Source organism: Xiphias gladius, chromosome 22 (genome assembly GCF_016859285.1).
Source record: "Xiphias gladius isolate SHS-SW01 ecotype Sanya breed wild chromosome 22, ASM1685928v1, whole genome shotgun sequence".
Taxonomy (NCBI): domain Eukaryota; kingdom Metazoa; phylum Chordata; class Actinopteri; order Istiophoriformes; family Xiphiidae; genus Xiphias; species Xiphias gladius.
This window is the reverse complement of record NC_053421.1, coordinates 30291007-30313142: the sequence shown is the minus strand read 5'-3', so window position 1 is coordinate 30313142 and position 22136 is coordinate 30291007. Positions and strand designations below refer to the sequence as shown.

The window sequence follows — 22136 nt, the reverse complement described above, 5'->3', positions numbered from 1 at the left end:
TTCTTGACAAATGTTTGTTTTAAAGATCAAAGCAGAAGATTTCAGCTTTGGTTTCTATCTGCAGACAAAATCATCATGAATTGGAGTCAAAACAGATGGACATGTGAACTGGTGCTGTGAAGGTTTTTTTGGAGTTTCATACCCTGTGGTATCAGATGCTCTCTTGATGTTCCTCAGACAGACTCATCATCATCTCTCATCTCAATAATCTTAAAGTTTAGCTCTAATCTCAGTCATTCATAAAGGCTGAAGTGGCTGTAAGGCTGTCAGGAGTAGAGGAGGTGACACCAGGCTGGAGTTCAGGAGGAGGAGGAGGAGAAAGAGGGTAAGGTGAGGGTAGTAGTAGTTATGGTGTTTTAACCGGTGCCTGTGCCGGGCCGGATGGATGGTGTTGGTTCAACCATAACCATCACTGGAGGAGGGGCAGAGTCACATCTCTGTGGGCGGAGAAGACAGGTAAACTGTTAAATATCAATAATAATAATCCTGACACACATAAATGTGATGTAGTCATATTTCCTCTGCTAAGACTGTTAGGGACCAAGCTACCAAAATAAGAGCCCCGTTAGGTGGACATCCTCCTGTAATGCAGGGATAATTTTGTCAATGAAAACTACGATGAAAAATATTTGTTGACGACAGTTGTTCCCTAATAAATATGGGATGATAAATGATGCAAATCATGCAAGTTTACTGAGGCAGTCATCTCCAGTCTGCCAACACCATTCACAATGACATGTTCTTTTCACTCTAATGTATATTGGGATCAAGATGACTGCGGTGGACCGAGACATGCTGTGAGTGGCTCTCCAGCTTTTGTTTCTCTGTAAACCCTTGGAAGGCATCTCAACAGTTGACAAAATACAGGTAGGTTACAACGATGGCAAGCTAACAAATCAAAGCCGGTGCTTCTCCATGCTGCCAAGAAGACAGCGGCTGAAGAAGCAGTTGAGGAGATGTGAGGATTCACCTGTGTGACTTTAACCTTCGCTGTGATGAACACTTCAGAGTGTGTGTGTGTATGCTTTTGTATGTCCATATTTGTGAGGCCCAGTTTTACACTGTTGGGGGTGAGGACATTTTGTCTGGTCATCACTGAGAACATGGCACAGACATTCAAATGTTTGTGGGTTTGAGGGTTCAGACATGGTTTTAAGGCTAAGGAGCGTGTGTGTGTTACCTGGCTGAGCTCGATGCTCTCAGGTGTGTGACCTTTAGGACCTCTGACACCATTCAGGGTGGGTGGAGCCTCCCAGCTCACCGCCTTCCTGCAGAACAAACTGATCACACAGCAGAATGAGGATGATGGCGATGACAATGAGGATGACGATAAGGTTGATAGTGATGATGAGGATGGAGATGATGATGGTGATAATAATGATGATGGTGATGACATCGATGATGATGATAATGAAGGTCTTACCTGCGTTTGTATCCTAGCAGGATGAAGAGCAGGCAGCAGAGGATGCATGCGAGGCCGCTGTGAATGCCGACCAGCAGAGTTGACGTCGAGCCATCAGACTGGTCACAGTTGCAGCTCAAACCGGCTGAGAGAGACAGAAATACTACATCAGACTGGTTCCACTGGTTTGAGTGGAGGGGTCGCTATGTCGGAGGTCAGAGGTTGGGCTGGAAGTCCTACCTGCTGCAGCGTTTCCTCCCTCTGCCAGAGACACCAGGCGGCGGTTGGACGGACTGTCTCCATTCCCGTTAAATGCCACCAGCTGGATCTCATAAACTGCTGCTGGTTCTGCAGGAAGGACACAAGAAACACAAACATCTGTTTTACCTGTATACGCCTGTTATACAGATACATAAACCAGATATTACATCCTTATAAATTGATTATGTCTCAAACTAAATGATCAAACGGCTTCTGTCAGATAAAATAAAGGCAGTTTGTGTACAGAAAGTTTGTCTGCTCATGTTTGTTTCTGTGTTTAGTCAGGAGACTTAACCAGTCTGTGTTTGAGTGATACAAAAGGTTTGGAGAGGATACATTTTCTGGAAGACAGACATGGTCAGCTTAGTTTAGCTCCATCTGAGTTTATACTGGGAGTTGGGGTAAAGTTTTAGCGGGGGGAATGTTCCCAGTGAAATTTTGTACTGTCCCTTTAACTGTACTGACCCAGGTGGGATATGGTGTGGGTGTTGATGTGTCCCGGGAACGTCTCCTGCCCCTGGACGCCGGGGTTGGAAACCGCGCGGTAATCCAGTCTAAAGCCCTCCAGTTTTCCCGGTTTACTGGGCAGCTCCCAGTACACCTGCATGGCCGTCTGGTTCAAGACTTTAGTGAAGAAACTGGGAGAATTGGGAACTGTGGGAGACAGACAGAGACAGACTGTGGTTACATGATGAACATGTCTGAGATGCTACAAACGTAACAAAAAGATGACACCACTAAAGCTTTTTAAAAAACGACTGAATAGATTTTTTTTATTCTTTTTTATAGATGTCTTTTAACAACCTGAAAAATATATCTTTTCACTTTTTATTTTCCCATGAATTTTAAATGTGGACAGTTGTCTTTCACAGTCATCTTTTAAGAACTACTTGAAAAAAAGGCCTTTAAAGTTTTCCCTTTTCAACCAAATCTGAATTAAGTCTAGATGTCGGGCAAATTCGTCTTTTTAACATGAGGCTAAAAGCTGGTCTCCACAGTATTTGTCTCCATCTGAACACCTGACTATTGTCTTACGACAGTATGTAATCAGAGAGTTTCAGTGAACATTATGAAGTATTTTAGACAACGTACCTCCTCCCAGTGTGGTGGCGGTGATGGTGTCGGACTGCTGGCTGCCTCCCAGAGCAGAGTAAGCCTTCAGGTAGATGGAGTATGTGGTGGCTGCCTCCAGGTTGCTGAACTCGTGTCTGAAAGTCGTTTTACTGACGGCTTCCTGAAGCTCTGCACTGTCCGGCTCTGAGGACACACAGGTCAGAGGTCAGAGACTAAAGGTCACGGTCTTGGTTGTATTTTATTGGTCAGCGCAATAACCTGCTGTATAAAGTGAAACCAGAACCAACTTTTCTCTCGAGCCAGTCAAAGGTAATCCAAGACAGTCTCCGAATCAGAACCTGTCACTTAGCTGTGATTGGTGTAAATCTCATTAGTATATTTTAATCTCATCTCATTTTGAATGTCCAATCCCATGTTGTTTTGTTTTATCCAGTCTAATCAGTTCTTGCCTTGTCTAATCTTGTCTCATCTCACCTGAACCCATCTCAGCTAATCTCAAATAAATTTTATCACGTCTCGACAAATTTGACTTTGTCTCAACTAATATCGATATAATAATTTAATCGTGTCTCGTTTAATATTGTATCGTCTCATCTAATTTTACTTTGTCTAATTCTGTCCTGTTTTGCTTCATCTAATCTAATGTTATCTCTTCTCGCCTCATTACTCTCGTGTTGTCTCCACTAATCTTGTCTCGTCCCATCTCATCTAGTGTTGTCTCTCTCTTATCGTCTCCTCTCGTCTAAACTGATTTGTTTAATCTTGTGTCATCTAATCCCATTTTTTCTCATTTTTATTTAGTTCTAATCATGCTTTAACTCTTCTCATGTAATCTAATCTACTCTTGTTTGATCTCATTTTGTCTCCTCACTGTGTAATCTGATTTGACTAATCTCAGTCCCTTACCCCCCAGTCGTCGTACGTGCAGTACATATCCAATAATCTGCTGGCTGACGTGCTCTTTCGGCTGTTCCCAGGTCAGCTGCAGGCTGCTGGAGCTGAGGGCCGTGGCCCGGAGGCCGCCGGGGGCCTCGGGCAGTTCGGGCCCATGGCTGATGGCGAGACGAGCGCTGGCCTGGTTTGTACCGGCACTGTTCTCAGCGATGCACTGATAGATGGCCTCGTCCTCGGGTGTGATCCGGGTGATGGCGAGCGTCCTGCAGGGGGAGACAAAGAGAGGTTTATTTCTCCCCAATCATTGCTGACTTCAGCTGTTAATCTCATCGGTGAAAAAACTCTTACGTGTTTCCGTTGGTGAGTTTGACGTTGCTGCTGGGCGTCAACAGTTTGCCGTTCTTCAGCCAGATGAGGTGAGGTTCAGGGACACCAGACGCTGTGCAGCTGAAGACAGTGCTGCCTCCTGCCGGTCTGGAGACAGACTGAGGCCACTGCAGAAACTCTGGAGGAGCTTCACAAAGGCAGACAAGGGCAGAGTATTAATATGTCTTTGTATGTATCAGTTCACTCATCATGAGGAAATATATTCGTCTCCACTGAAACAGACAGGTCAGAAAATGGATGGATTCGTTATATCAGTTTGTTGTTTTGTTATGACTGTGAGACAACATTAAAAAACTAACAACATGACAGTTCTCAGTACTATCAGTAGTCCGATCAGTAGTACTATCAGTAGTATTAACAGCAGTCCAGTGCCTCATTGACGTCACTCTGACTCCGCTGAATATAACTAGAATCTAATTAGAGTCTGACATCTAGGGCTGCAGTCTCCCGGTCAAGTGGTCGTGCCACCAAACTCTCATTGGTCGTCTGGTCAGGCAGTCGCCAGTGTTACTTTCATGGGGAGAAAAGTGTAACATCAAAAACCTTCTAGGATTAATTCATTATTTTTGGCAACGGTGGAAGGGACAGACTACCTGTGGAAATGGGGGGGGTTTCACAACTTTTTTTTCACCCAACTTAATGAAGGCTGCTAGGTCCAACTTATTTAACGTTTATTAATATTTACTGAACGTTTACTCGGAAATAAGCAGTTTTCATATCACGGCTCAACAACCAACGTGGCAGATCATCTAACAACGGTAGCTAACGTGTCTGCGTTAGGATGCTCCGTGTATTTTTTTAATTGGAACCAAATATTTAATCTTCCACTTTCTCAAATCTTTGTATCAGCCCAAAAAAGAAATAAAAAGGATGTGACTCCCGACAAATCTGTTTAAAATCGGCCACTTTCAGCGCTTTCACAAGACATTTTGTGGTACTTGGCCTTTTTTTTACTTCATTGTTTTGATTGTATTTTTTCCTGGTTGCTGAAGATTTGTTACAATAGGTTATTTCCTTTGTTAAGTACTTTGTAACATGGGTTTGAATGGTGCCATATAAATTAAGTTTATTATCATTAATGGTAATTTGATTTAGTCTCTTCATCTAGAACTTATGTTGTTGATTTCATATATCAGAATAAGCTAACGGCATGTTCTCTGGTGCCTCTTTAAACGTTTGTATGACATTAATAGAGCTTTAAAAACAGAGTTGGAGACACATACAGCAGTATTGTCATCACTCTCATCACGTTCATCGCTCTCAGAATTCTCAGTACTCCCAGTAGTAGTGGTAATATAGTAGTAGTAGTACTTCTTTTTTTGTTTCTTGACATTCTGACTTTTGAGCTGAATCTCATCCTGCATTTATCAGCAGACACATGTAACACAGGTTCAATTATCTCATCTGCACGTGTAACATGTTTTATATGTTTCCTGTTAATGTGTTTATATGTTTTATATGTTTTACACGTTAAAAGTTTTATATGCTGACTCGGTTTAATATGAACTAAAAGTCTTAATTTAAATTAATCTACATGTGAAAACTCAAACGTGAATGTGAACTTGAACTCATCTTTATGCTTGAACTCCACTTTGACCTCTGACACCCCCTTCCCCCCTCCCTCTGTCTTCCATCAGACAGACAGGTGCTGTTTCGCCTCCACCCGGTCCGTCTCCATGGCAACAGAGAGACCACATATACACGTCTCTGTCACCTCGAATAACCTCCTTAAGCCCTGCCCCCTGCTCCTCTAAATGTTAAAGGGGGGTCAGAGGTCAGAGGGGAGAGAGAGGGTGGGGGGGCGAATAGGAGCCATTTATCAATACAAGAAGGGGTTGGGGGGGTTTCATTAGCAGAGAAATAAAGTTGATTTGTGCAGAGAGACGACCTTTCACACACTCTGTAACTTCAGCTACTTCAACACGTCAAGTTCGAGAGCAAAACACACACACACACACACACACGCACAGAGAAAGGCTGGAAACAAACAGCCCGTCTTCAAACAGATGATCAGCTGAAAGTTAAATCAGTTTTCTGGTTTGTTTGAATTTAATGTGGGAAACAGTTTTAGATACTGAATCAACAGAGGAGGAAGATGAAGTATTCAGACACTCAACTTTAGTAAAAATACTTCATGACAAGTAGAAGAGCTTCGTTTAACAGGTCTGTGATTTCAGAGTCATTTCCCCAAGTTTCCCAGCTCCCAGACTCCAGTGTGTTTTTCGTTGCAGATAAAATAAAAAGTTTAATTTCTAAACTTCCAGAGTTTCTTTCAACATATATGAAGAGCAAAGTTGCCCATTATAAATGAATAACGAGTCAATATTTACATTAAAGTGAGCGCTGTGTAACACAGTTATTTTTAGAGATTATATGAAAATTACAGACCTATAAAAACTATTCATCCATTATTTGTTGATTATGAGTGGGGGTGAACCAGTTTTCCCAGGATGTGGAACCAACGTCCAAGAAACTTCTTTGAACTTAATTTTGAAAATACAAACCCATAAATAAAGTGTAATCAAGTTTTCTATTTTACTTCAAATCAGCACTAAATGTTTCCTTTTTCTTCCTGAGAAGGATTTCATATCACCTGGTTTTATTTATAATCAGTTTAATTGTTGTAATTATCACACAAATATAAAGATAATCAGTGTGTTTTCTGTTCTGTTGTGTGTCAGACTGGGTGACAGACGGAGTTTCAGTGTGAATAAAGTCCTCATTGTGAAGTGGGACTCTTCACATGCTAATCCATATTCTAATGAAGCTCTCAGTCTGGGAAACCCACACACACACACACACACACACACACATAGAGCCTGTCTGACCTCTGACCTCTGACCCCCCCCCCAAAAAGGGTGTAGTAGTTATGTGTTTGTGATGTTGATGTGTTTACATGCACCCGACTGAACCACAGCCAAAACTACGTGTCAATTAATCAATTAATTAGAAAACGGATTGATAGAATTCGGTTATTTATCAATGACAACATCTGCTTCTCCAGTCGGTGCAGTTCCTCTGTTTTCTGTCTCTTGAACTGAATCTCTCGGGGTTTTGCACAAAATGACTTCAGTGAAAAGTTTCACATCAGATTCTTAACCCAGATCAGGGTTAGACTGAGGGGTCAGTCCTGGTCCTGGTCCTGGACCCTCAGAAGTGAGAAGAACCTGAACTTGAGGAGGAGGTGCCAGACAAAGGTCTTCATGTTTCACTGATCCAAACTAAAAGACATTTTTTTCTTCTTCTGTAGTTTTAGTCTGTGTGTGAGTTGTGAGAATAGAAAGTGAGTGATGCATGAAGGAGTAGGAGGAGTAGCGGATGAAGAGGTGTGAAGAAGAATCCGAGGAGGAGAATGAAAGCAAAATTGGAAAGGAGGAGGAAGAGTCTGGTGTGAAGAGATCATCAGTGAGCGATGGATGAAAAGTGAATCAGGAGAAACCGCTGAGATGAAGGTGAGCTCACTGAAAGGACAGAAAGAAAGGAAGGTTACTGAAGGAAGAGGAAAGAAAGAAATGTGGAAGTGAGGAGAGAGAGAGTAAGGAGAAGTAAAGATGGCAGGAGGTGTGACACAGGAGGAGTCTGAGGTTAACCCTGAAAACATGAGACAACGCGTCGTCCTGATCTCAATCCGGTTCAAACCATCTCTCCTCCTCCTCCTCCTCCTGCTGTGATGGAAGTCACAGGTCAGAGGTCAGAGGTGACTGCTGCTCTGCTGCTGCTCTGTCTGAGCTTTAAGAGTCATCTAAAGGTTCCCAAAGCTTTGTAAATGGTTTTCTTGTTTCTAAGGTCCTTAAGGATCCTAACGGTTTATAAATCATCATTAATGTTACTAAAAGTTCCTAAACGTGTTCAAATGTGCTCAGCTGTTTCAAAATATTCCTACATATTTATAAATATTTGTGAATGTCTCTAAAGGTTCTCACAAGTTGTGAATCTTGTCAAATATTCATTAAGGTTGATAAATATTTATCAGATGATCCTAAATGTTTCTAAATGTCCCAGAAGATTAGTACTTTTAAATGTTCCAAAATGTATGTAAAGCCTAAAGGTTCTCGGTCTGGGTTCATCCTTCCCAAGAAAATCCCGTTTAAAAAAAAAAATGCAATAAAACAAAAAGAAATGCAAAGCAAGCGACATCTTTTCTAAACTGATGAGTTAGAGGCTCACAACCTCAACAACACATTTTATCATTATCATTATTATTATTATTATTATTAGCAGCAGTAGTAGTGTTATCATTGCAGCTGCGTCTTTGTTTCTTTGTCCTGACAGAAGCTGAAGCCCCCCCACCCCCAGCCCCACACACACTAAGAGATCTGATTTATAGAGCAGGTCAGATGTCAGAGGTCAGGGGTCGGCAGTGAGGAGTCAGACAGCAGCAGCAAACTGAACCGAACTTGACGTTCAAGAGTAGGGACAGTCACACACACACACACACTGACAGACCACACTTGATGTGTGTTTACACACTCGAGTTCAAGTTCAGCAGCAAACAGATCGTCAGACGCTGAAAAACGAGCGCTGACCTCAGCCTGAAACATGGACGTGACACTGGATTCATCAAGACAACAGATACTGAAGACCTGCTTTTAATCTTTGACTTTCTCTAACACAATGAGGTCACAGACGTGAGACAGAACCTGAGAACTTGTGGTAGTTCTCATCTTCTGGTCTCCGTTATTTTCTGTGTCTATGGGGACAAATTGGAGTGGACTGAGGGAATCGTTTGTCTCATATATGCAGACACAGAGACAAGAATTTCACAAGATCACTTCCTGCTTTTTTGCTCATATTTGTTGGTAATTTTCCAAATTGACCTATTTTTAGATCACCTCTATTTTCTGTTGGATGTTTTTGGACAGATGTAACAATCAAATCTTGCGGTTATAACATCTGGTGTCTCGGGGAGGAAAAGCCACATAACAGGACCAGATACAGTCACAGTGTTTGTAAAACTAACATGTAGGTTGGTTTGGTTTAAATGGAAAGACACTGCAGTGGTTTGGAGAGTGAGGCAGCAGCTGAAGACCACGTCCACATGAAGTTGTCTGAATTTTAAAACACAGTTTTCATGTGAAAATAGTCTGTGTCCACACTGAAAGAGGCTCCAGGTGGTTTTAGCAGCCAAACACCTGGACAACATGGGAACAGGTAAATATCATCTGCCTCAGACTTTTCAGTTAAACAGCAAAACTGCATCACAACAACATCTGTTGAGGAGTGAGACAGGCAGCCAGCTGATAACATCTGGCTTTTATCATCAGAGTCCTGCCAGCAGCTCCGCTGTGATCAGACAAATCCACGTTAAACTGATGGATCGCAGAGAAAGTTAGAGAAGATTAAAGGTCGTCTTCTTCACTTTACCGTCTCACAGCTCCGACCCTCACTGAGCCGCTACAGCTTCGCTCTGTAAAGTCTCAGTTTTCCCCCAACGCCTGAAACACCGACTGTTTCCTGTGTTGTTGTGTTGCAGTATGGTTGTCGTGATGTTGCTGTGATGTCGTGTACGAGCGTAGGTCACCTTGTACTACGAGTCGTCCGAGTGCTGTTCTTCTGGATCTGCTGCCCGGTCTGTTTGCTGAACACACATAAACTCCCGAATGCTGCAGAGTCGCATCAGAGATCATCAGGTTTCCTGTTCCCAAAACCTGGATCCCCTCCACCCCGATGGACCGCCCATCTGAGAAACAGAGAGACAGACAGGTGATCAGGACAGGCGACTGGGAAAGATGGATAGGAGAGGTGATCAGGTGGAGGTTTATGGTGGAGTCGTTACCGAGACGACTCCAGGACACGATGGGGCGGGGGTTTCCTGTGGCGATGCACTCCAAGATGGCTGTCTGGTGGACGTTGATGGTGAGGTTCTGAGGACCAGATAGGATGACGGGCTCCTTGTAGATCCTGGATCCTGCGACTAGACCCACAGAAACCAGAAAACAGCAACAACACTGAGACACAGACACCTTATAACAAACCGAAGCTCTGTCTGTGTTTCTTTGCCCTGAGTTTGGTCTTACCGGTGACAGACAGCTGGGCCTCGTGGCTGTATCGAGTGTTGGCGATATTTGAAGCGACGCAGCGAAACAAACCGCTGTCCGTTCGCCGAACACCGGTGATCTGCAGGATGCCATTAGGAAGCAGAGTGTACCTGTACAACACAAAGTACACGTCAAATACCTGGTGGGTCCATGTTAAATTTACATTACATTTCCCATTGGGAAAGTGTTTCAGACCTATATCCCGCTGTATATTCAAACACATGTTTTATATGCATATATATGCATATACATTTGGTTATATATATGTATATACATCCAAATATATACATGTGTGGCTTTATATACATATATAAGTAGATATTATGTAAACATTAATACATATTACTTGAGAGATTTATAATGTTAAATACACGTGACAGTGTGTGAGTTAAATACATACCTGGGGTCCTCTGTGCTCAGTGGACATCGGTCTCTCTGCCAAGTGATGTTGGCCTCTGGGATTCCATTTACCTGACAGGTGAGTCTGGCCACACCCCCTTCATCCACAGCAACAGACTCTGGGTGAGACAGGAATTTCGGGAGGGCTGGGGGGGGGCGGAGGAGACTCATAAAGACATCATGCTGTATGTTTATCTTTTTGTCTGTGTATGTTTGTATCTGTATGTATGTTGTGGAAAGAGAATTGGAAAATTGGACTCAAATAAAAATACTGTTACTTAAAGAACTTTTACTCAAGTAGAAAGTAAAATTACTTGTCTAAAATGTACTCAGATACAAAGTTCAAAGTAAGTCAGTTAAAACATACTCTGAGTAAACGTAACTGCGTTAAATTTTTAGAAGGGGGAAGGGGGTACAAAATGTTATATGGTGATAATAATAATGATTATGGTAAAACTATTACGGAACATTTTCATGCTACCAGGTGAATATGCAGGTATTTTTCTCAGGTGAAGCAACAGCATCACCGAAGCAACTAATAAATTCCAGTCAGGCACTTTGCAGCCTCTGCATACCACTGATAATTACAAATATATGCTCAGTTGTCAGTTAATTAGGTACACCTAGCTAACACTAATGCAGCGTAATACAACAGTCCTGCAGTAAATCATCCTATCAGGTAGAGTCCACAAGACTGGGGCCAATTAGGTTCATCTAGAGATAACGTGCAGATTACCCCCCCCCCCAACCAATCGATTGGTTGGAGAGTAGGTACAATTTCAGTTTTCTGTGGTTGACTACAGCCCTGGAAGGTAGAGGTCACAGCTGAAGGCTCCAGTGTTTTAGCATTGCTAACATTACTAATGGCACTCACCTGTTGGTCATGAAAAAAGGCAGGTGTGCTCCATTTGGGACACTTCCGTGGTGCATTAAAAGATAATGCTAATCTGAACCAGGGCCACATAAAAGAAACCATCCTAAATTTTACTGCATAGTTAGACCTGGTCCAGGTGTGAATGCTGCCCTCGCCCTCCCTGACCCCGGATCCATGAATGTAAACATTTAGAACACGTATGTAGCCGTGAGCTGAGAACCGGCTCCTCTCTGAACGCAGAGCTCTGCCCTCCAGGGGCCACACACTCAGCAGCAGCTTCTTCTCTGCTGCAGCTGCTGATCTGGCTCTTTTCATTTGTTGCCTTCTCACATGCCAATCGTTACGTCATCACATGACTTTTGTTCTTACGCAGTAATGATTTCCACTTTCAATGTAGCTAAGGAAAATACCTGAGTTGAAAAATACTCACGTACGAGTGCAATTACTTTAAAAAGTACAAACGCACAAAACACGATTTTGTCACAGTAACGTGGCAGAATGTAACTCGTTACTTCCATACTCCACGCTGCAGTATGTTGACGCCCATGTAACTCACATGCAAGCTGGACCCGGGCCTTGCGGCTGATCAGCATGCCGTAACGGTTCTGTGCAGCACAGTCGTACTCTCCTGCGTCCGTCTCGTTACTTTCTCGTCTCTTGGAAAAGTTTCTGATGAGCAGCGTGCCGTTAATGAGGACCGTTGCCCTGACGCCGGTTGCCACGGGAACACCGTTGCGTCTCCAGGTGATGGAGATAGGCCCTTCCCCCTCTACCTGACAGTCGAGCATCAGGGGGCGGTCCCTCACTGCAATGACATCACTGGGCTCTTTGAGGAAGGCCAGCTCCGAGGCTCCGCCCACACCTGAGAGGAGGAGACAGGTGAAAGAGGAGCAGTTTGATGGTGAGAGATTACAGGAAGAGCTTCACTAAAAGGCTGAATCCAAACACCTATCTGATCGATCTTAGATTATCAATCAAAAATCACATCTAATACTTAATCAGTAATAAAGCTGTATGTGTTTTATTACAGGAGCTGAGTCAGTGATGTAAAACCGACCCTGAGCGGTTTGTGTTCCTCACTCTGAGATGTACTCTGCTGCACAATTCACTGATTTCGTTTGATCCTTGGTGCAGCTGCAAACAGAGAAAAGTGTCCCTGAACCCGGCGCTGAGCTACGATCACATCATCCAGCACTCTGAGGACGTGTAGTCGCACCGTGTAGTAGTTTTAGCATTGCTAACATTACTAACAGCACTCACCCGTTGGTCATGAGACACGGCAGGTGTGCTCCATTTGGGACACTTCCGTGGTGCATTAAAAGATAATGCTAATCTGAACCACGGCCACATAAAGACACCATCCTAAATTGTACTGCATGGTTAGACCTGGTCCAGGTGTGAATGCTGCCCTCGCCCAATCAGAGCAGAGCTCTGCCCTCCAGGGGCCACACACTCAGCAGCAGCTTCTTCTCTGCTGCAGCTGCTGATCTGGCTCTTTTCATTTGTTGCCTTCTCACACGCCAATCGTTACGTCATCACATGACTTTTGTTCTTACGCAGTAATGATTTCCACTTTCAATGTAGCTAAGGAAAATACCTGAGTTGAAAAATACTCACGTACGAGTGCAATTACTTTAAAAAGTACAAACGCAAAAAAACACGATTTTGTTACAGTAACGTGGCAGAATGTAACTCGTTACTTCCACGTTACTGTGTAGTCGTACTGTGTAGTTATACAGTATTTTACACACACTTGTGTGTATTTGTTGATTGTGCCACATTGTAACACGACATGTGTTATCCTGGTCTTTTTTTTAAAACACATTATGTATTTATCTGTGTTTCAGTTGAGCACCTGTCACTTAGTCGTCACATGACTGACAAACCCTCTACCTGTGGTGGCGGACTGGTCTCGGTTGAATAACTGTGTTAATACCAAAAACTGTTGTGTGATATTTAAGAAAATGATATTTCATTAAGTAATGAGACGGTGGCGCACTGGTAATCAAAATGACAAAAAGACCAAAAAAAGACACATGATTTTCTTGATTTTAAGATTTCATTTTGATTTCACCTAATGCGTGTGTATCACACATGCTGTCACATCTCTCGACTAGGTGTCCTGACACAGGTCCTGCGTTAATATCAATAACTCTGTTATTTAAGTCTAAGGTGTGACGGGTTCTTCTCACATCATTCATTTTCCAACATCTCTCTTAGTTTACGCACGAGCTACGATGCCTCAGGTATAATGTGGAGAATACAGGACCTCAGAGATTATTTCTTTCCACACATATGAAGTCAAGTTCTTCTTCACTGTTTGTGGTTCTGACATGTGAAAACATCTAACGCTCTGTATGTGCAGGTGTGCTGGTTCCCAGAGCTGAACAGAGACAGGTAAAGGTTGACAGGTCCAGGTCCCCTTTACATCAGCATAAACACTGTTTAGACTGCGTGTTCACATCAAACCCTCAAATACGGATCCTCAGATCTCAGTTAGAGATATTCACCTGTTCGCCTCTGCAGATAACGAACTACATCTACGTCAACCGTGAAAAAACAGATGTATTATTATCATTATTATTATCATTATTATTATCATTATTATTATTATTATTATTATTATTATTATTATTGATCATATGTTGACATGTCAGTGATGTCAGAGCTGCTGTGAGTTGAACAAATGACAGAAATGTGAAAATGTCAATGAGAAGAAGAAACAGGAAAAACTCACTGATGATGATGGCGATGATGATGATGCAATGATGATGGTAATGGTGATGACGATGATGATGACAATGGTGATGACGATGATGATGATGATGATGATGACAATGGTGATGATGATGATGGCAATGATGATGGTAATGAGGATGATGGTGATGATGATGATGGTGGTGGTGATCATGATGATGATGGCGATGATGATGAAGATGATGGTGATGATTGTGATGGTGATGATGATGATGGTGATGGCGATGGCGATGATGATGATGATGATGATGATGATAATGATGATGGCGATGATGATGGTAATGATGATGATGGTGATGATGATGAAGATGATAGTGATGGTGATGATGATAATGGTAATGATGATGATGGTGATGATGACGATGATGATGGTGATGAAGATGATGGTGATGGCGATGATGATGACGATGATGATCAATAACACACACATGCATTATCTCTTCACTGTTGATTAGAAACAAGGCAACAGGAAATACAAATAACTTCACAATCACAGCCAACGTTTAGGATCAGACACCCTCAGTCACACACACACACACACACACACACACACACACACACACACACACACACACACACACACACACACACACACACACACTGTGTGCTGAGATGATCTGTATCTAAATCCACTTGTTTCATGAGTTTTGTCTTTTTTCTTTGTTCTCTTTAGAAAACATTTGATTCATTTGATGGCTGAAATAATTTCACTGCACTGGAAGATTGAAGAAATTTACATTCAATATGAGATCAGCCCAAATACACAACTAATGTCATCTTCATTATTTAACGTCATCATTTTGTTTCTTTCTTTAATTTCTTTATTACTGAAATTCTCTGAAACAAAGAGTCCGGTCTAGACCTGATCTACATGAAAAGTGCCCTGAGATAACTTCTGTTATGATTTGGAGCTGTATAAATAAAAGAGAACGGAATTGAACTGAAACAAGGTTTTTTCAGTATCAGTGCTTTTATTTTGATATCTGAGTACCTGAGTTACTGATACTAGTTTGATCCTGCCATACTGAGTCTGGTACTGGATCATGAACTGGTAGCTGAACTGGTCTACCAGTCTGACTGAGCCTCAGGACCTAACACAAAGTCAGAGAAATGTGTTTTATCTGATGTTTGTATTCGATAGAAAGTTGATCTATAAAATTAGATCTTTGTTGTAGAAATGACGCAGTTTTCAGTCTGATCACTGTGTGAAGATGCTGGTGACTGAAAGCTCTGCTAAAGACCCCCCCCCCCACACTCTGACTGAATGAGTCTGCAGACTGACGGAGCGGGGGGTCAGGTTCAACTAACCTCTGACCTCTGAGAGTCTGAAAGGACTGATAAAACCTGGTATCTCCACAGAACCGATTGGATTATTTCTCTCATTGATGAAAATATTTGTATGTTTCTGATGAACAGATAAATTGTTTAATATCTAAAGTTCAGTCATCAGCAGGATTCTGTTTAAACACCATGTCTGTCAGTGTCCCTGTCTCCAGAGGAAACGTTCTCTAAGTAACTGAACCACGTTTCCCTCCGTCTGTCATCAGCTGAGACTAACTGTTACCAGTACCTTTATCTTTGTGAGAACGTTTGAAACTCACATCAAGTCTAAGAGCAAGACTAAGTCTGGTTTAACTCCACAGACAAAAGCAATGCCTTCAATAAAACTACATAAACTACATCTTCAGAAAAGAAGCAAACTGTGACCCACTGATCTTTAAGAAGCGCCAGAACTTTTATCATCATCCCAAAGACACAAGTCACTCTGAAGAAACTGTCCCTAAACCACAAAACACAACATTTAGAGTTTAGTTTTCTGTGTGTACACAAACACAACAACACGGTTTTTCAATCCCTTTGTCAGGTGACAGAGCTTTAAAGTCGTCTTTAGTGTTGATGTGTCTGTGAGGAGACCAACCGGGTAAATCTGATCACTTTCAGCTTTGGATCAAACAACAGACGACAACAAAGAAAATACAGACCATAAAACGTCTCTAGCGTCTGTTCAGATCAGCGTTACCAGGTTAGAAACATCAGGGTAGATCTGCTAATGTTTCTAACCGTCCAACTTTCACATAAACTCTCCTCAGTGAGCTGAGAGTTGGATTTACTGAAAACAGAAACATGTCTCCAACACCGACCACAGACATGACACAGAAAGCTGAGGGAGACCCAAAATATCGAGATGAAAACAAACTTGACAGAGCTCATAACGACATCAAACAGCACACCTGGGATTTGCCATGCAAAGACTCATGGGAAACGTACTTCACACCTGTAGTACAACTATACAGGGACTACGGAAGAAAATCTTGTTATGTTGTATTTGCTGATGATAAACATTGTGAGTCCACACACCTGCCAGCAACATCACAACCTTTAAGATTTTGTTCAGATTTAACTTCCTTTCAAAAAATAGAAAAAATTTAGGACACAAAACTCTTGATAAGCTGTAAAAGACAGGAAAACTTGTCTTAAACATTTCTCGCTGGTTGGTCCTTGGACGCATCGTTTTTCTCTCTCCACCCTCCTCCTCCTCCTTTCAACTTGAACTTGGTGGAGGTGACTTTCCCAGGCCCTCCCCCCACCTTCTCACCCTCTCACCCCCTCCTCCCACCGCCACATCATTCACACCCAGATGATGTCACCACTGAACCCCCCCATCTAGTTCTGGTCCCAGCTGGTCTTTGAGAGGATGCTGTGGGAGGAGAAAATGAGACGACGGATGGCAGCAGGACTCCCTGTAACGTCTGAAACCCCAGACACCCCCAAAGTCTCCCCCAGACCTCCTCCAGACCCTTCACCTCCTATAGTATGAATGACAACAATGATGACAACAAAAGTCTGAACCCAGACACAACAGACCCCCCCCATCCCTAAAAACACCAAAACCACCAAACACACCAGACCCCCTAACCCTGCAGCTGCTCCACTTCTGTTTCACTTTACAAACTTGATTCCAGTGTTTTTTTTTACAGTTTCTCTGTTGTGATCAAGCTGCTCATTGTTTGTCATCGTTTGTGTTTTGCACCTTTTTCTGTCCTGGTTCAGTTCAGCTTAAAGTTCAAGTTCAATTTCATCTCTGTAGGGACAAAGGAATCTGAACCATGAAGTTCTTGTACCAGTGCTCACTCGGTTTAAAATACAAAACCTATTTTTACAGAATTGACCCAGCTTATGGAGAAAACCACAATTTTGGCTGATTTACATTTCAGAGATAATTTGAGGACTAAGTGTTTCTTTATCAAAATAGAAAACAAATTTAAAACTGAATTATCTTAAAATGCATCGTCAAAAAGCTGAAAACTCAGCTTTTTTTTGTAGCTCGTGAAAATGTTTCACAGGACAGCTGTGAAACCTTTTACTCAAGAAGCCAAAACGTCTCAGCACATCAGCCTCCTGAGCCAGAATCATCCAAAATAGTGCTGTACTGCTGCCAACAATGAGCCAAAACTGGGCCAACTGCTGGTAGCCGGAGCTGATTCAGTCCAAAACAACCAAAGTCTAAACTGACCCAGATGTGGACCAAAGCACAATCACGTCTAGTTCTCCAGTCCTGACACTTATTTAAAATCAGACAAACTCAGTACTGATTTGATTTTTCCAGATTCTCTACTTTCCAAGGCAGCCAAAATATCTCAGACATCAAGACCAGAGCCAGAACTCAGCCGACACTGAGCCACAATAAGTCCGGCTGTTTGAATGGCTTCTTATACAGAACTGGTTTCCCAAAAAGTCAGTGGGAAGCCAAAATCAACATGTCCTGGATTCCATGACATTTCACTACTGGACCTGGGATTAATCAGGCACGAATCTCATCCCAGCAGTCTGACCCCGAGTACCGACACTGGGCCACAGATGGGCTGAGTGCTGCTTAATGGAGCTGCTTCTCAGTCAAGTCCAAAACCAAAACTGGCAGAAATATCTCTGTCAGCACCCAAACACTCTCTGGTGCCTGAACTCAGCCGAGTGTGCCGACATTCAGCCGCAGTCAGCCCGACTCAGCTGGTTACCTGGAACCTACACTGGAATTGGTTGGATCCAGTCTGCAAACTGTACTGACTGGACTCGGATCAGATTCAGGTCTGTTGACTTTGTCTCTCCTTTCATCTCAAAACTCATTTTTACACAACTGATTCTCTGCATTATTTCCTCAGGAGGAAGCGTCTCAGTCCAGCAGTTTCCTGAATTCGCTGATCAATAAATCACAAGAATCGTGCCAGCTAACACCAGTCCAACCGGGAACCAGTACTGGTTCTGGGCCGCTGCTGATCAACATGCGGATTCACTCCCTTGAGTCAATTTCTGTTAACATTGTCATAAGACGGAGGATTTTGTCCTGGGTTTTGCCTCCCAGGCTTTGCACAGTCTATCCTACCCTACTGCTGGAGCAGTTGGGGCTGACAAGATGCCCTGCAGACACTACTCAGGGCAAAATGGGATTTAAAGTAGAGTAAGTGCATCACTAGTGCAGCTATGTACATAGCACTGTGATGTTTTGTTATGACCCCAACGTCACTGAAAGCGGAAATGGAGAATGAATGAATTCCTCTCTTTGGTTAAAGAAGAAGCCACGACTTCACTGGGCCGCCACACTCCTGAGACCAAACCCAAAGACTTCTGCAGGTGCAGGTACAGGTGTACAGACTGGGTCCAGGACACCTGTGTCCATCAGCACCTCTCTTCTGTCTGTGTGAACCCCATGAATCTGATTCATACTCTGTTGATTTTCAACTGTACCTAGATCTCTGTAAGACTGAGGGGACATGAGGTTTTGAGGACAGATGGAGTTAATGTCTCAGTGTGTGTGAGGTCGCCTGATCAGTTGATGATGAATCATTCAGCTTCCTATGTGAACTGATGGGTCTCAGACTGAAGGTTCAGGATTAAATCACACGCCTCCCATCTGGGTCCTCATTATAAAATAGGGTGGGGGGGGGCATTTAAAACACTGGAGCAGACAGTCCATCCCTCCTCACCCTCCTCATCCTGACCTGCCCTCCAAATCCCTAAAATCCCCCTCGGCCCCTGCAGACGGGGACCTCGGCCCCTAAAGGTCATGAGAGTCTCAGTTCAGGTTCAGCAGCCCTCCCTCGCTCTCTGTGGCGTATTGTCACACGGCCGACTCTGACCATGGACGTGGGTTTCATGGTTTCTGCAGTGACAATGACCCCCCCCCCCCCCGCCCAACACAGAACAACCCCCCCACAGACCAGTGAAGACAAACAGCAGTAAATCCATCGTCAAAAACGCGTTTGACTGTGGATCAGCTGGAGGCTTGAACCCTGAGAACACACACACACACACACACACACACACACTGGTTTTAATTGTTTAATTGGATCCAATTAAGAAGCTGCTGACCCACGTCCTGTTAACTCAGATTAATTAACCAGTGGTATGAAGGAGACTACGACCTGTTCACTTCAGGTTCAGGTCTCAACAGACTTTACGTGTCAGAATTTAAATATCAAATCAAAAGTAAAAAACAAGTGAAGATCACTCATCTGATCCTGTACCGCAGACAGGATCCTGCTCTCCTCTGCTCTTCATCATAGAACCAGGTGTATTAACCTGCAGGTGACCATGGCAACAGGACTGATGCTATAGTGGACTACCCGAAACTCCTCCAGAACCACTGGGACATCCTCAAGGACCACGGGAAACCTACCCCAGACACCTGGAATCTCTTCCAGGACCTGTGGACCCACTTGCAAACTATCATAATCGATTCTCCAGCTGATGACCCACAGCTTAACTGTACACACTCATAACACACTCATAACACACCGATTACTACACGCTCATCACTGCATCACTGATTTATCAGTCAGTGGAAACATCAACACACAAATGTTAAAATGAACAGAATGGACATTTGGAGTTACTTTAGTGTGAAGATCAAACTTTACTAAAGATATGCTGTTTATAAAATATGATGCACTATAGATGAAGTATAGATGGATTTTTATAGTTATAATAGTAGTTTAATTCTAATACCTTAAATTTGACCAGCTGCAACATACACAGTAATGCAACTGTAATAATCCAGTTATATAAAGTCAGTCTGCTGCAGAACCAGCACCTTTACTGTGATACTTTAACTACGTGAAGCTGAGAACATGTGTGTTCTCTTCTTTTACATAAGAAGGATTGTGAATGATTGTACTTTGCTACTTTTACTCAAGTAAAATATGGGAATGAGGCCACAGTCTGACACCTCAGACAAACTGGTCCTCAGTGTCACAGAGAACAACAGTGAAGAGGGTTTTTCTTTCTCACTTAATTTGAGCTTTTCAACACATCAAGTTCAAGAGCAAAACACACACAGACACACACACACACACACACACACACACCGTCCGTCTGCTTTATGAAAATTAGGCTAATGAATATGGAGAGTGTGTGACCTTCTGTCTGCTTCAGAGTTCCTCACAATGACACAAGACACACATTTTACTATTAAAAGTATTATTATTATTATTATTACAGTATAAAATATCTAAAGTGCTAAATGAAGAGAAGCTAAAAAATTATTGTTTGCATCATCAAAAATTTTTCCATTTTTTCCTCTAATTTCTTGCATTATTTTGTTTGGACTCAGCTCTTTAAATTCAGATTCGGAAACCTAACTAAGAAACTAAACACTAAAAGCATTTTACTAAACTAAAGCGTCTTCATTATTTAGAGGATAATTCCCTCCATCGTCTCCCAGACTCCTCAGTACTGTGTGTTGTCATACAACACTTCAGGAAACATAAAACACAGGTAGAAAAGGAACAAAAGTGGAACAATAACAAACATTTGAATTCATCGTCTTACGTTTACCAAACATTATAGCAAAAGTAACTTGATTTCAAACATGACAAATGTCTTTGTGTCTCTTTTAAAAGCCATTTATTTTAAATAATATTTCTATTTTTATTTTGATGTTACACACAGACCTGATTTCAGCTGTGTCTGTTTGAAAATCTGATGTTATCTCACAGGTGAGAATCTGTACCTGCTGCAGGCTTAGTCATCATATTTCTTCCCATTTAATTCATAATAAAATGATAATAAACAATAAATATATCAGACCTGAGCAGCAGAGCCCCAGCATCATCATCATCATTATCATCATCGTCGTCGTCGTTGTCGTCCGGCTCCAAATCATCCTCATGTTTCACTTTGTTCAGTTTAAATCCAAATCATCAGATACACAAACCTCCAGCAGCTCAGACAGGAAAGATCCAGATCCAGACCCAGATCCAGATCCAGATCAGACTCTTCTTATTCCTCTTGATTTAAAAATGTGTCAAATGTAAACTGAGCGAGGATGAAGGTAGAATCAAATCAGAGCTCAGAGATCCAGCTGAGCCTCCTGAAGACCTGATCCAAACTGACCCCACACTGACGGAGCGCGGGGGGCGGGGGCACAGGGAGGGGCGGGGCCGCAGGGGCCGCAGGGACCAGGGGTGGGGGCTCACAGAGAGGGGAGGGGGAGGTGAACCTGACCCTGAGGTGAAGCGAGGAGGGGGGAGGGAGGAGGTCACTGCTGAGGTCAGTGTGGAGCTGAGGATTATAATGAGAGAGAGAGGAAGAAAGGATGGAGGGATGAAAGGAAACACAGGAAGAAGGAAGGAAGGATGGAAGGAAAGCGAGAGAGGAAGGAAGGAGAAAATATAAAGAAGATTAGAAGAAGGAAAGAAAGAAGAAAGGGAGGAACAGAAGAGAGAGGGAAAGGAAGGAAAGATGGATAAAGGAAAGAAAGAGAGCAGGCATGGTAAGAAGGAGGAGAGAAGGATGGAGGGAAAGATGTAAACAAGGAATAAAAATAGAAAGGGAGAGGGAAGGAAATGAAAGAAGAAGGAGAAAGAATGGAGGGATGATGTGGGCAAGGAGTGGTGAAGGAGAGATGAAGGAGGGAAGGACAGAAAGTGTAAAAATGATGATTTTGGTATATGAAGTCTGGTGGAGGAGGTGGAAGAACTCAGGTCCTTCCCTGAAGCAAAAGTATCGTCAGGGAAAGTGCAGCTGATGATTATTTTCATCCTGGATCGATCCACTG

The 22136-nt window shown here is 42.8% G+C and overlaps 1 protein-coding gene across 1 annotated transcript; it reads right to left on the bottom strand.

The window, feature by feature from the left end:
* Positions 1-21209, bottom strand: LOC120784518 (immunoglobulin superfamily DCC subclass member 3-like). The gene is made up of 15 exons (XM_040118385.1): positions 21187-21209; positions 16991-17004; positions 11886-12191; positions 10457-10601; positions 10036-10166; positions 9795-9932; positions 9540-9698; positions 3980-4145; positions 3644-3894; positions 2756-2920; positions 2129-2317; positions 1643-1750; positions 1424-1547; positions 1181-1280; positions 1-437 (listed from the first exon to the last, which is right to left on the bottom strand). The coding sequence occupies exons 1-15, from the start codon at positions 21207-21209 to the stop codon at positions 357-359; spliced, it is 2100 nt and encodes a 699-aa protein (XP_039974319.1). The 3' UTR covers positions 1-356.
* Between the last annotated feature and the right edge of the window lie 927 nt (positions 21210-22136).